General features: G+C 48.8%; 5 protein-coding genes across 5 annotated transcripts; 3 read left to right on the top strand and 2 right to left on the bottom strand.

Annotated features, from left to right (window-relative positions):
• Window positions 1–128: 128 nt before the first annotated feature.
• On the top strand, window positions 129–585 carry F4812DRAFT_460405 (uncharacterized protein; the record flags this gene model as incomplete). The annotated part of the gene is made up of 2 exons (XM_047937684.1): window positions 129–332; window positions 424–585. The coding sequence occupies 2 exons, from the start codon at window positions 129–131 to the stop codon at window positions 583–585; spliced, it is 366 nt and encodes a 121-aa protein (XP_047789162.1).
• A 68-nt stretch (window positions 586–653) lies between these two features.
• F4812DRAFT_433036 (P-loop containing nucleoside triphosphate hydrolase protein) lies at window positions 654–4,846 on the bottom strand. Its single transcript, XM_047934590.1, has 4 exons — window positions 4,412–4,846; window positions 3,998–4,348; window positions 3,526–3,928; window positions 654–3,471 (listed from the first exon to the last, which is right to left on the bottom strand). Exons 1-4 carry the CDS (start codon window positions 4,592–4,594, stop codon window positions 794–796), a joined length of 3,615 nt encoding a protein of 1,204 aa, XP_047789161.1. The 5' UTR covers window positions 4,595–4,846; the 3' UTR covers window positions 654–793.
• A 580-nt stretch (window positions 4,847–5,426) lies between these two features.
• On the top strand, window positions 5,427–6,546 carry F4812DRAFT_460403 (uncharacterized protein; the record flags this gene model as incomplete). Its single annotated transcript, XM_047937683.1, has 3 exons — window positions 5,427–5,996; window positions 6,056–6,373; window positions 6,433–6,546. The coding sequence occupies 3 exons, from the start codon at window positions 5,427–5,429 to the stop codon at window positions 6,544–6,546; spliced, it is 1,002 nt and encodes a 333-aa protein (XP_047789160.1).
• A 395-nt stretch (window positions 6,547–6,941) lies between these two features.
• Window positions 6,942–8,804, bottom strand: F4812DRAFT_433031 (uncharacterized protein). Its single transcript, XM_047934589.1, has one exon. The coding sequence runs from the start codon at window positions 8,491–8,493 to the stop codon at window positions 7,078–7,080; it is 1,416 nt and encodes a 471-aa protein (XP_047789159.1). The 5' UTR covers window positions 8,494–8,804; the 3' UTR covers window positions 6,942–7,077.
• Window positions 8,805–10,883: 2,079 nt separating this feature from the next.
• On the top strand, window positions 10,884–14,474 carry F4812DRAFT_451741 (RhoGAP-domain-containing protein; the record flags this gene model as incomplete). Its single annotated transcript, XM_047936256.1, has 4 exons — window positions 10,884–11,126; window positions 11,180–11,876; window positions 11,936–13,974; window positions 14,037–14,474. 4 exons carry the CDS (start codon window positions 10,884–10,886, stop codon window positions 14,472–14,474), a joined length of 3,417 nt encoding a protein of 1,138 aa, XP_047789158.1.
• Window positions 14,475–14,984: the final 510 nt, after the last annotated feature.

Below are 14,984 nucleotides of genomic sequence, written 5' to 3'. Positions count from 1 at the left end.
AGAATAATAACAATCCCGCAACAAGATCAGATCAGATCAGGTTAAGTCTAAACTCTAGAAGAGACCTTACCTACCGGGACCGGTCGTTCCCTACCGCCGGCGCCAGTTACCTTATAAAAAAGTTAAAGATGGGAAATATCTGTGGCAAGTCGGAAAGTGACAACTTCTCCCAGCCAGGCCGCGTCCTCGGTTCCGCCCCGCCTCAGCCGGAGCGCTCCTCGGTCCCGGCTTCGGTCAGCGGTCCGCCCCGGACCTTGGGCGGAAACTCTCAAAAGCCGGTGGACAACAGCAACGCGGAGGAGGCTCGGAGACGAGCTGCCGAAGCTGCCGAGGTAAGCACATCTTCCACCTCTGTTACCCTCCCCCCCCCCAAACAGACTCAAAAGTCGTATAACTAATATATTTTGAACTTGCATTTTACAGGCAAGGGCAAATGCTGCAGCCTCAAAATCTACGGGAAAGCTGGGCACACAGCTGGCTGCACAGAAGAAGCAGACGCGTAATGAGGTGCTCAAGGAAGTTAGCAATAATGAAGTAAGGCAGCGGGACGCTGATGAGGCAGCAAACGCAAGAATTCATAATTAGATTAGGTACATAAATACGGCGCTGGTGTATTGATTTATCCGTGTTAATATTGAAAAGATTATTTAGCAACACTTCATTCGATTTGACTGTGTACGTCTGCCCTATCCTTCAATCTGCCAAACGCCAAACAAAATCCTCTCGTAAACAAGTACAGTAGCGCTCCGAGTTCACGATAATATACCATAGGACACCCGATGTCACGCTTCTTCTAAGTAACAGTATACCTACCACCAATAGGAGCCCTGTTGTCCGCATCAGCGGCCGCAATGGTACCCTCCTTGAGCAAGCGAGTGAGCTCAGCCATGGCGTTAGCCACCATCAGCTCAGTATCGCCTTCCACCAGAATGTAAAGCTTGGGTTCACCGTCAGGTGGTACCTCCTGCCCAGGTCGATAGAACGTTCCCTTGTTGGTAATGGACGTTCCAGTGGCTTCAAGAATTTTGGCGACATTAGTTCTGTTAGTGACGGCCCAACGTGCTTTTTGTGGGAAGTCGTTAATTTCAAGAGTTGCATGGAATGCACCTGCATCTGGGCCTTTGTTGTCGATCGGTTGACCTGGTCTCAGCTGGCCTGTGCGGCCCAAACGAGCATTGATGGCGTTGATCGCAGAAGACACCTTATCCAAAGGATTGTTAGCGCTAGCAGGTGGCGCAGCATCTTCCCTTTTGTGAATAGTAAACTTTGGTTCGAGATCGATCTTGGGAGTAGCAGCGTCGCGGGAGATGATACCCGAGGCAGCTGTTTGAATAGCCGACAACGCCTTGTCGCCCTTCTTGTCCTCGCCCTTTTTCTCCTCCTTCTTTTCCTCTTCCTCGTCGCCTTCTGTCCGATGAGATTTTCGCTCTCTGAGTCGGGCTGCTTCTCTCTCCTGGTCAAGCCTCTCCAATCCTTTGCCGCCAAACCCAGATTGATCTTTGGCTTTGCCGGATTTCACCTTGTCCCTAAATGCTTTACGCATTTCATCCAGCTCCGCTGGGACTTCTTGTCCACTTTGCTCTAGGGCCTTTGCGATTCCCGGCGCGCAGTTCTCTTGCTCTCTCGTTATAAACGTGACTGCTGTTCCTTTGTTGCCAGCACGACCGGTACGGCCTGCACGGTGCACATAATCTTCGAGATGATTCGGGGCATCGTAATTGACGACCAGTTTGAGTTGCTTGACATCGAGACCACGGGCCGCCACAGACGTCGCGATCAGGACCGGGATAACTCCAGCTTTGAAATCTATGATGGTCGAGTCTCTGTCTATCTGGTCCTTTCCACCGTGAATTGACATGCAAGGATAGCCTTTGCGCAACAGTTCCTTTAGTAAATCATCTGCCTTCTCCTGGCGGTCTACAAATATTAGTGCTCGAGCATCCTCGTCTATGTCGTAAAGCTCGCCCAAAAGCTCGAGGAGGCGAACGAATTTAGTGTTTTCCTCCCGGATCTCGACAACTTGCGTGATTTCAGGGGCCACAACGCTCTTCCCTCCTACGGTAATCTCTACGGGATTATTCAACACTTTCTTAGCTAGCGCGTCCATGATACGAGGCATGGTGGCCGAGAAAAGGATTGTCTGGCGGTCGGGTCGCATATTCGCGAAGATCTTCATTACCTGAGGCTCGAAACCCATATCAAACATTCTGTCTGCCTCGTCGAGGACGACGTAAGTAACCCTCTTTAAGTTAGTTACGCGACCTTGGTTGGCTGCCAGCAGGTCAATCATACGACCTGGGGTACAAACCACAACTTCTGCGCCTCTCTTTAACTCCGCGATATGATCTTTGATGGGCGCGCCACCATATGCGCAGACTGCGCGAAGATTCATGGACTTAAGGAACGGTTTGCAGTCCCTGAAAATCTGAGTAGCTAGTTCACGAGTAGGAGTCATGATTAAACCGATAGGGCCCTCGTTCTCCTTGAGAGGCCGCTGATCCTTAATATGCCGGAACATAGGCAATAGGAAAGCGAGTGTTTTTCCCGAACCGGTCTTTGCCACACCGATAACGTCTCGACCAGACATGATCGTAGGAAATGCTTGCATTTGGATCGGCGTAGGCTTTTCATATCCTAAGCTGTCAATAATATCGAGCGTTTTCCGTGAAAGCGCACATTGAGACCATTTTTGAACAGGCTTTGGTACGTCCTTACCAGATACCTTGATACCATCTAGTTCAACGCGCAGGTCCGCTAACTCGACGTCTGTCATCTCTGCCAACTCAGATGGTTCGACCCAGAAATTCTTTCGGACAGGGTCCAGGTCAAGTTTGCTGTAGTCAACTGATGGGATGTCTTTCTTCTTGCGAGCTTTCGCCGCGATGGCCAAGAACGAATCAGGATCCACATTCTCATTTCGATAGTCATACCCATCGTCGCTAAAATACGCTTCTGGCTCTTGTAAATCTTTACCCTGGCCAAGGCTTGCTTTAGGACGTGAATTAGTAGTAGCAGGCTTTGTCTCGAGGCCGTTCATGAAAGCGTCTAGAGGATCAACATCATCCTCATCAACTTCCATAACATCATCCGGTTGGTTATTCTGGGCGATACCATTGGTTTCGGGGGCTACTGCTCCCTCTTGATCAACCTGCATTTCCGTTGTCTGCTGTGCGTTCTCTTGCGCGATACGCTCCTCCCGCCTCTCTTGAGCTGCTCGGGCTGCGGCGGCTTCTTCCTCTTCATCACCAGCGAAAGGATCAGCATCGTCGTCTTCCTCTTCGTCCTGATTCGCATAGGGTGTATCATCAACGTCACTGAGGGGTAAGGAGGGTAGCTTAGCAAGTTTTCTGTCTGACGTCTCTTCTTCATCCAGTATCAACTTTCGCTTCTGAGGAACTTTCTCAGTTTCCGCATTTTGTTTGTGGAAACCGAAACCACTCGTTTTTGCTCTGCTTTGCGGAAGAGCAGACGCTTGGGTAATACTGTCAGCAACTTGGCCAGAGAAATATCGGCGGGGGTACTCACCATTTGAGGCCTGTGCTCCCGCATTAAGGGTTATAGATGGCTGTTGGCCCGCAACGGCACCTAGCTTAGGCGTGATAGTTGAGTGCGCTTTAGGGGCAGATTTTTTGGCAATAGCTTTGGGATCAAATTTACCGGCGTATGGGGTGGTTGGTGAGGCAGCCTGCGTGTCGGCGGGTGATATTGGCGTCGGAGAAACTCCTATAGGTGTCGTGTTGGAGGGCGCAGTATTAGCCTTTTCGTCCATCTCTGCGAGAAGTTTCCGAGTTCCACCTGGGGTCGGCTCTTTTTGCTTCTCCTTCTCCTTCTCCTCCTGCTTTTTTTTCCATGCTGCCAACTTGGCGAGGCGTTCGGCCTTTTTGTCGGTGTCAGACTGGGCTGGAGCAGGCTTTGGCTTTGATTCCACCTGTGAACACGTATAAGTATCTGATTCATAGTAAAATACAATAAAATACAAGGGGCCTACGGAACGTACATCTGATGGCTTCGCTTTGTTGGTATCGTTTGGAGCCGCGCCGCGCTCGCGGCTATCACCTCGCCTACTGCGCGGATGAGAGTCAGCAGTACCTTCGCGTCGTCCTCTGCCTCGATCACGGGAGTCGTCTCGCCTGCTTCGGTGATCTCTATCACCATCACGGTCACGGCTTCTGCGCCGGCGAGGCTGATTGGAGCGATCTATTTCCCTATCTGCAAGGCGATCACGCGAGCGCCTGCGGTCTCTTGCACCTCGATAATAGTCGTCGTCATCTCGACGGTCTACGGAACGATCGCGGCGGCGGATGTCATGGTCTCTATCCCGGTCGCGGTCCCGGTCGCGATTACGACGCTGAGTCGAACAATTGTTAGTAAGGTACACATTGATAAATCTGGTAGGTCCGTAAGATCTTACATCGTGGGGGCTCCGAGAGCGACTCCAGCGTCTTGTATCGCGTCCGTAGTCTCGACGATCCCGATCCCGGTCTCGGTCCCGAAATCGGTCTCGATCCCTTCTATCGTCATCTCTGCGATGCCTTCTGGAGGATGGCTGGCTTCCTGCTGGAGTTGGTGAGCGTGAGTCTCTGAGCCGAGCCATGGTTTTTTTTATTAATAGTACGGCTCGATCGCACTACAATGGTGAGAGCTACCAGAGGACTCGAAGGAATGCTTCAGTTAGACGATCAGACTTAATAGAAAGATCACCTTGTTTATCGAAGTCCGAGTGTTTCCTGCACCTGAATTTTACCGGTAGATAAATTTTGGTCGTTTGGGGAGATTGTAGCACGGAGGCAATTGATAAACTGATAAATGAAGTGATTTTGACTTTGCTCAGTCAAGTTTAGATTTGATTTCCATTATTTTAGCTCGAAAGCCTGTTTCGGTTGTATTGATGTACTTTATGCTTATGTTATCAATAAAATAAAAATGGATGTGGCTGAATGAGGCTTCAAGCATGAATACATTGACGTATGTACCCTGCACGTGTCAGCTGTTCCTGTGGCTCAATATACCTATGCATGACGCCATCACGTTTCGCTATGTACATCATAAGGCTTCTTCGAAGTTCGGGCTCATCCTATGTAAGGGCACACACATTAAGGCACTACCTAACCTACAATTTTACCTAGGTGTGGGGTAGGTTGCAGGTGGGTCGGCTAGATAAGTCGATAGCAGATAAGTACTTCGTACATCGCACAAATTGGAAAGCTCAAAAGCTACTAAGGGCATAAAGGTAAAGGTCCCGTACCTGCTGCATAAATTTGTCTCATTTTAAACGCGCTTGTGGAATAAACATGGTTCCGAACTGCGACTGGAAGTCTCTATCTCAACACTGCCAGGTGCCCCTCTAGGCCCACCCGCAATTCTTGAACTTTTCTATTTCATCCAATCCCGCATTGAAAATTTTAACAACAAGTTGATTGCCCACCATGCTGTCGTCTGTTGGACGTGCCGCCATCAGGCGATTAGTCTCTACGTCTTCCATTGCCGCACCGCGCCGCATTGCGGTTTCATGGCCCATTTCCCATACCGTTAGATATGGTCGTGGTTTCGTGAAGGGTTTTGCAACTGCCGGACGACCAAAGGGTTCTACCACTTCTAAGGCCACCACCAAGACCTCCAAGGCCAAATCTACCAAGTCTACCAAGGGCACAACTAAAGCGAAGGCGAAGACGACCAAAGGAACCACCAGGAAGGCAACAGCTTCCAAGGCCAAATCCACCAAGGCCAAGTCCAAGGCCAGTGCGAGCTCCAAGTCTAAATCTAAGCGTCCAAAGAGGAAGGCCGCGCCATTGACGCCAGAGAAGAAGAATGCGATTCAGAGAAAGGAGCTCAAGAAGACGGCACTATATGAGGAGCCGAAACCACTTCCTGATACCCCATGGACCGTCTACATATATGAGAACACCAAAGACAGGAGTGTCAGCCCGGATGGCCTTCGGGATCGGATGAAGAGCATAGCTGAGGCTTACAAGAATCTTCCAGCTTCGGAGCATGAGGTTAGTAAACTTACCATAATATCAATGATAAACTTAACCGAGGTTCTAACAATAATTAGCGTCTTAGCAACACCGTTCATCAGAACAAGGCCAAGAATGATGCTGCCTATATCGCTTGGGTAGAGAGCCTTACTCCTGAACAGACTGTTGCTGCCAATAAGGCTCGTCACCTCCTAAAGAGGAAATTCAATTACCCTGCCACACCCAACACCGTCAGAGTCATTCGCGATCCCCGTATACCCAAGAGACCCATCACTCCCTTCAGTCTCTTCACGAGGTCACGATGGGCTACCGGAGACTATGCCGGCCGCCCCTTCGCCGAGGCCGCCAGGGAAATCTCCAAGGAATGGCTCAAGCTGCCGGATGTAGAACGCCACGTAAGATTGCCCGCTTCATGCCTCTATTCTGATTATCATATAAACTAACTAGACTATAGGCTTATGACGACCTTGGCAAGGCAGCTAGACTCGAGTATGAGCAAAAGGTCGAGGCTGTTCTGCACCGCAAGCCTGGCCGCCGACGCGTCTCAGCTCAGCCACCTGCGCAGTAATCTGGGATACGTCTTGCACCTATCACTAATACATAAACCAGCTGGCTGTCAGTCTTAGAATTACTGATCCCTTCACAGTTATGTACCTTACCTAGGTAGCTAACGAGAAAAGATGATTGGGGGATTGGCCGACCCGTCCAATGACTCTCATTTTTTTTGGTTTGTGGTAACACAAAAGGGATTCGTCACATTCATTTCGGGACGATGCAGTGGCTTGACCGTAGCTACCTTTGGCACGGTTTGTACTTGTAGATAGTCCGATTCACTCGCAATATTCACGCGCGTTTCTTAATCATCGACCCGGCCAAGAGATCGTGGCCTAGTGACGGCAATAGTGGCAGAATTGTATCAGTATGAAGAGCTTCCAGTGCTATGAATAGTATTAGCAATTAATATCCTAATTCTTTACTAAAGATCCTATCCTCTGCGCCGAACAAAATGCCGTAAATGCTTGTAACCCCCGTTTGATTTTCCCAATGCATAGGTAGGTAGGTACCTACTATTATATGAGCTGTCCTTTAGGTATCAGCACTATTCTCTTGTTTGCATAACGACGACTGGGATACCCTCGCTATCAACCCATGAGCTACCCGTATACAGAACCCTCCGCTGGCTGGCTAGGTATAACAGCAAGTAGATATGTGCCGTTACTAAACCCCAGCAGTAGACGCGGAGACGCTGGAATTCTCTGTCCCTCCTACACCAGACGCCCCATCCCGCGACGCCCGTCCCGACGTAATTTGCCAGGTAGGCCCAGGCGTCGCGTTTGAGCTGGGGATCCCAGGCCGAGCAGTCTACGAGCCAATACCCGCGCTCGGAAGGCCGTAGGTCGCGTTTGCTCTCCTTGGGCTTATACCGCTTCGGGATGTCCAGGTCCCGTGCTAGGCTCTCGAGGCCTGGCGTGATGAACGTCTGCGGATCGACTTGCGTCATCGAAGCGGGAGGGTCCGGCGCGCGGAGTTCTAAGCTCTCGTATGCGTACCCGTGGTCTTTCAGGAAGGCGACGGTCAGGAACGACTTTTGCCCGGAAGACGCGGGGGCTCTCGGGCCGAAGTCGCTGGCGGCTCTTAAGAGGGCTCGGGGGTCTTTGTTGTTGTTATTGTTGTCTAGAGGGTCTGGCTGGTGCCGCTTGGCGGGTGGAGGCTCGGAATCGGCTCGGGTTGTGGATGAGAAGTCTGAGGATCGGATCAGGATGGTCTCCTCCACAATGTTGTCACTAGAAACATCGTCATGGGCATATGCCGTGTTGTACGCCTCTGCAGGCTTCGCCTTAACTAATTCTCGTGGGCCGGAATGAGGATCGCACGGGGGCGTGCAGGGTATTACTGATGGCGTATATGAAGTTGAAAGGGGTATTGGATTATCCCCAGAACGAGGAGGAATTGGGGTTTGAGAGCTACTACGAGGGATGTCCAAGCCAACACTCCGCTGAGACGCACTTTTGGCAGATGGTGAAGGCGAATCAAACCGTTGAAGATAATGCTCTAGGATTCTTGTAGGCGACGTGAAGGTAGAAATGTGAATAGGATTCCCTACAAACGAATCTCGCACTTCGCTGGACGGTGTTTGCCATGGCGACGATGCCATCGGCATAGTGGTTTCACCATTGATACTCGGAGGCTCATTTTCAAGCACGCGTCTCGCAGGAACGCGCGGTGAGGCAGCATTGTCAAAGACGCTATTGAAGGAAGCTTGGTGTGACTTAAACGAACCAAATGGCTCAGTCGATTGTGTCCCCGTGATGAAATCTGGTATAGGGGCTGCCGGTTGGGGCCCCTGCTCGTCGTTCACATCCACAGTTGAGCATGTTCGGTCAACGAAATTGGTCCTGGAGGCCGGGTGAAAATTCAGATATGAAGAGGCAAGTGACCGATACCAAGCATCGTCAGCTGCTCTGCTCGGAGCGCCGATATGGATTAGGATTTCCACGTCCGCCTGTTTTTCCATTTATGTTATCCTGCCGGGACCATATTTTATTTCTTGGGTGCTCAAGTGGCATTCCAACAGATACGTGAAGTGAAGTAAGTGACTTAGCGACTTAACCAGAAATGTTAAAGCGGTGAAAGTGTATAAGTGTTGAACCAATGATTTTGACCCTTTTTTTCATGCAATGTTGGCTGGATGAGAACGGTATTTTCGTTTATTAAGCTAGCTGGGAAGATGTTTACTTTGTAGGTGAGCAATGAGCATATCTCAATTGAAATACAGTAGCTAAAAATAAATGAAATTGAGAATGAGAATGAGAAATGAGAATGAGAATTACCTAGGGTTAGTGTAGTTTATTGAATGAATCATAAGCCTTGGATATTTATAGCTCCAGTTAGTTGCGTCAATTGGCCCAATCCAAAGCAGCAAACTTGGAATCAGCAAACAATTGAGATTTTTATGCACTGAGTTGACTGACTACCTAAGGTAGGGTACCTGACGTAGACGTACATACTTAAATCGAAAAAGAATATAACAATATGAGTCACGTGATAAAACCACACTATGAATTCTATCTGGCAGTCTGGCTGGTATAATTTGAAGTTATAGATGAGGGTACTTTTATTAGACTTATTATTGTAAATATTGGTGGGCTGTGGGGTATTATGAAGCGCTGGTTGAATGGATGAGAACTAATAAGACAGGCGCTAAAACGCTATCAATTAGATTACAGGTGATCCATTCAGGCCCATTATCCTGCACCTCCTAACCAACTTAGCAGCTTTAGGTACCAGCCAGCTACCTACCTAAGGTAACTCTCCAACTTTCTTTACAATCTTTTTAGGTACCTACTAACCTGGAGTCAATGTTCAAGTCTCTTAGACCCCGTGGACTTTATTGTGACTTTAGGTACCTAAAGTTATGAGGAATAATATTGGAGACGAGCGATAATACTTAGTACCTAGGTACACTACCAAGTTTATTCAGCTTTCTTTTCAAATCTCGAAGCTATCGCAGGTCGTACCCATAATTCGTTTTGTTATTGTTGTCGCACCTCGAACCTCGAACGAGACGAGTTATCAATTGTTATTATTTATTTTCTTTCTCTCTCTCTTTTTTATCTTTTAGTTGTTATTATTTTACCTTTCATTTTAGCACATCCACATACTAAGCTTCTGTCTTTTACCTTCAGACATCCTCGGACTCGCAATTTAGCCCCTCGATCATCCTGACAACAGGAAAGGCTAAAACAGTAGAAAGAACGACTTTTTCTCTATTGAATTACGGTACCTTATCTAGGATCGTAGATCCTACCTACCTAGGTACCCTTAAACACTAATCTTATCTACTTTGCCCTATTTTCTCCCCCTAAAACTCTCTCTCACCTACGTATTACGTTGTCAGTTTGTCACGCTACCTTTTAGAGGTATGCGTTGAAAAGGAAAAGAAAAGAAGGAAGAAAAAAAAAAATACATTATCCCTTTGTCTTGCATTTCGATTCCCACTAACCCCCGGTCTTGTTCCCCCCCCTTCTGCTGCAGCTCCCGCTGCTAGCTCCGCTTCGAAGGTTGCATCTCGCCGGCAACGAACGAGTACCTTCACCTCCTTACCCTTCTGCTGAAAAAGCTGATTACGGCGTTACATACTTCATGCCGTACTATCGTCTTCTCCACGATCGTTTTCTCTATCGACGTTCTCGATACCCTCGAAAAGTAAACGCCTAGCAAAAAGCCCTCGTACAACCCCCAGGCTTCCTTTTCAAACACGTCCAAAAAAATAAAATAATCGTCACCCAATCCAACTTGTCCTACCCGACCAACCAAACTGTCCGCCTCTTCTTTTTCCCTTCCTCTTTTTCAACGCAAGCCCCAATTCTGTTCTGACTCTTGTCGCATCGTCGAAAGAAGAGGAAGAAAAAACAAGTACCCGCTACTTGCCTTAGCCAACCGTTGGCTGTAGTATCTTCACTGCCACACTCGTTTAGTTCACTAACTAGATATTGGCTGGATACCGATATTTTCCTTCGTCGCCAAATCTATATCTCGTCCGTGCCACGTGAAGTAATTATTATTATTATTATTATTATTATTATTCGGTTCCTGCATCCGCACCCAGTCGCACGTCAAGTTGGAAGGCGATAAACTTCTCCGTCTGATGCCGATGTCTGACATTGGACAACGCTACCGCAATCGTATAATCCTCGCCTCGTCGTGTCCTTAATTCAGTTCAACGCCGAATTCTATTCCGACTGCCTTTCATTTCGAAAAACAGCTAGGCTGAGGTAGAACCTCATTTTGGTCGCCATGATGGGCCCCGAGTACGAAGGCGGTCTGCCTGGCGACCGCGTTCAAAGGCAACCTTCGCCGCTGCCCAACGAGAATAGCTATCAGCTTGACCGCGAACGGCCAGATATGACGCCGAGCCCATCCTTTTCAAATGGAGCCTTCCCTCCACCTAGCCTACCGACTGGTTCGCCGTCTCTTGGTCCTCAAGGCGACCCGAGACAGAGCGGTGAGCGCGACCGATCCCGAGGACGCGGCGGAAGAACAGCAAGTGGGCAGCTTCGCATTTGTGCTAAGTGCGGTGAATCTTTAACCGGTCAATTTGTGCGGGCCTTGGAAGGCACATACCATCTAGACTGTTTTAGATGTCGTGTAAGAGTCCCAAATACCCCTACGTGATTTATTCCGTATCTAACAAATTGCAGGACTGCGGTCAGATTGTTGCCTCCAAGTTTTTCCCTGCGGACGACGAAGAGACTGGCGGCCAATATCCTCTTTGTGAAACAGATTACTTTCGACGACTTCATCTTCTATGTTACCAATGTGGCGGCGCTTTGCGTGGCTCTTACATTACCGCCCTCGACCGCAAATACCACGTCGACCACTTCACCTGTTCCCTCTGCTCGACGGTCTTTGGGGCCCAGGACAGCTATTACGAACACAATGGGGATGTGTATTGCCATTACCATTACTCGACGCAATTCGCTCAGCGATGCAACGGCTGCCAAACTGCTATTCTCAAGCAGTTCGTGGAGATATTCCGTAACGGGCAAAACCAGCACTGGCATCCGGAGTGCTACATGATTCATAAGTTTTGGAACGTCCGTCTGACACCCCCTCAAGAACGTACCGAGCCCAGTCCCGAACCCGTTGGCCCCGAAGGCCGCGAGCTTGTACGGCAGGAAGAAGAGGAAATGGAGAACAAAGTGTTTCGAATTTGGAGCGTTTTGTCGGCATTCGAAGAATCTTCAGCCGCATGCATTTCAGACATGCTTCTTCATGTCAGCAACGGTGCATACATGGACGGGGTTTTTGTCGCCAAAAAGTTCATTGTTCACGTGGATATTCTGTTTCGGTCCGCGGATAGACTTGATCAAACAATCAAGCAATTAGAGATGACTGGTATGAATGAAACACTGCACTTATATAACTTAACGGAAGATACTAAAAGAAAAATCTAGACTTGTCCTACGCGAGAGAATCAAAACTTCTCTGTAAGAAGATTGTGGCCTTCTTCTCATTGCTATCCAAAATGCAAGAAACTACGGGACGAAAATTAGGCGTCACCCAGGAGCTATTATCTCTCGTAACAGGTTTGGCCCATTACCTGAAGCTCTTAATCAGGATTTGCCTCCAAGGAGCGCTTAGGGTCGAAAAGGAACACCGCTCTCCAGAAGCACTATTCCAGTTCCTCGATGATCTCAGTATGCTCGAATCGATCAAATCCGATGACGAGTCCTTGCAGATTACTTTAGGCATGTCGAGACTCTCTGCTAATGACTCAGACCACTGCACCTTGTGCCGCAAGCCCATCGAGGATGAATGCGCTCTGAGTGGTGATAAGAGATGGCATCTGTTCTGCGTAACATGTGTGCAATGCGGTAAAATATTGGGCAAGAACTTGAACCAAGCTCTTCTACATCGAGACCTAAAAATTTATTGTTCAAATTGCGAAAGTCAAGCCGAAGGTCAGGGTTATCCTTTGGAACGAATAACGAAACTCCAGCAGTACATCTTCCTCTTGAAGGTGGCTTTAGCCAGGCTGCTAGAGATACTTCGATCCAACGGCGCTCTTTCTCGGCCTTCTGAAGACCCCGGCCTTAATGGTCAAGATCCCTCAGATGGACGTGGGCCTACGGACGGTAATCCTACGATGCTTAGATCGAATTCTCAGTCTCAATCTTTTGGTGGCGACCGAGAGCGGCACCAAAGGGAGTCATCTTATGAGAATACCCTTAACGATGTGCGCAGACTTAGGAGTACGCGTCTCGATAAGCATCTGTCATCGAGCCTTAGGAAGGCCCGAACGTCGAGGATCATGGATGGACCTGAAGGGCGTAGTGTTCGCCCTGGATCTGCCGGCGCGGAGATGGGCTCGCAAAATAAGGTGATGCAAATCGAGGAAGATGGAGAGCAGGGCGAAGATGACACAACAAAGCAGTATTTTGGACACCAAGATGCGCTTACCCTAGATGACATTCCCCGGATTGTCGCAGCCGAACAGGCTCGGGAGCAGCAGCCTAACGCGTATAGGGCGTCGCGTCAAGAACTCTTCCGATCTGCCACAACGGAGGCTTCCTATGGAACTAGCAACGAGAGAAGCCTTTCTCCAGGACGAGACGCCGACCAGGGATTACCAATGGACCGGTTGCCTCAACGAGATGGGAGGAAGTTCTTCTCTGAACTGTCAGGCCTTGAGTATTTTATCGTTCGACATGTGGCAGTCCTTACGATGCAACCCATGCTTGGGCCGGACTTTACACTTGAGGAATTGCTCAGCCTCATTGAGGCAAGAAAGGCACCGACGTTCTGGAATAAATTCGGCAAGGCTTTCGGCAAAAACGATACCCGCAAGGCAGTGAAGAAGAAGGGTGTCTTCGGAGTTCCACTAGAATTGATCGTCGAGCGCGATGGCGCCGACTCTACAGATGGAGTGGGTCCGGGTGCTCTACGTATTCCAGCTATTATCGAAGACACAATTACCGCTCTGAAGAATAAGGATCTTTCAGTCGAAGGTGTCTTCCGTAAAAATGGAAACATTAAGAAGCTCACCGAACAGGTGGCTGCTGTTGATAGGGATGGGTGCGATGCTATTCGATGGAACGATGAGACCCCCCATCAACTTGCGGCACTTCTTAAACGGTATCTACGTGAACTACCAGAGCCACTGATGACACAGAAGCTTTATAAAGTTTGGATAGCGGCAACAAAGCTCAAAGATCCTGACAAAAGGCGACATTGTCTGCACCTGACATGCTGCTTGCTCCCGCAGATTCACCGAGACACATTGGAAGTCCTGTTCAACTTCTTGAAATGGGTGGCTACTTTCCACCAAGTCGATGAAGATACTGGATCAAGGATGGACGTACACAATCTTGCTCGTGTGATTGCGCCGAACGTACTCTACACAAACGAAAAGAGCCCGAGTTTTTCGGACGAGCCTATGACAGCAGTGGCGTGTGTCGAAGAGTTGATACAATTCAATGAAGAGATGTGCATGGTATGTAGTAACTTTGATTTCTTTTTTTTTTTCCTCTTGGTCCCGCTAACGTCTGGTTCCAGGTTCCGGTTGAAATTATGGACATACTGGGTGATTCAACTTTGTTCATGAACAATGGCGATATCACAACTAAGGAGATCCTCAAGCGAATTGAATCTAGGTCTGCAAATGGACTACCCAGACAATATGACAGCACCGAATTTGTGAGGCAGCAAGAGACAGGCAAGAAACCCATGGCTACTAGGGTTGCTACAGACCCTGCCGCGTGGCAGCAGGAGAGTAGTGTACGTCCTATCCAGGAGCCACCAATTCCTTTCCCCGCAGCCCCGGGAGCTCCGCCTCAAAACTGGCGTCAGCCTGAGAATGGACAACCACCGCATCCAAGCCAGTACGAGCGAACTGATAATCAACCTAAAAACCCCGAGAACGGCCAGCGCCGAGAGTGGCGCAACTCAGGCTGGGGTAGACCGAATAATTCTGTCACAACTGGTACAGGGTAATAGTAAAGTTCCAGATTCCTGGGTATATACATATTTCTCCATATTGGGGTTTGTTCAACTTGTACGGAACTCCTCGGAGTGAGCATATTTTATATCTCATCCATGTTCGCCAGCCTTGATTTTCTTGAGGGCATAGCATGAATCGGGTGTAGAGAGATTAAACAGCATTTTCGACCGGCGTTGCGCATTTCTTTCCTTTCGCCAAAACGGACTTTGCGACCTTTTTTGTTTGATTCGCTTTTTCAACATTTGCGGGGGTTTTTTGTCTGGACGAAGCGGTCGTCTAGTGAGCCTTATATTCTGTTCTAGAAGCATATTTGCTTTGGGAAGTGGTTTGCCATGTCCGAGCCGGTCTGGCAGCAACAGCTTGGAGTAGAGGGGGATATGTCTTTGCCTTTCCTTTTTCTTGGCTTGCTTCTCCCCGAACGGGTCGAATTTATTCAACGAACTCCTTTTTTCATTAAGAGAACCAATTCGGATTAGTAGATTATTCGTGGAGCTGAGAAGATG

Source organism: Daldinia caldariorum (genome assembly GCF_022478825.1).
Source record: "Daldinia caldariorum strain CBS 122874 unplaced genomic scaffold F4812scaffold_11, whole genome shotgun sequence".
In the NCBI taxonomy this organism is placed as follows: domain Eukaryota; kingdom Fungi; phylum Ascomycota; class Sordariomycetes; order Xylariales; family Hypoxylaceae; genus Daldinia; species Daldinia caldariorum.
The sequence above is the reverse complement of the archived record's forward strand: the minus strand, read 5'-3'. Positions and strand labels throughout refer to the sequence as shown.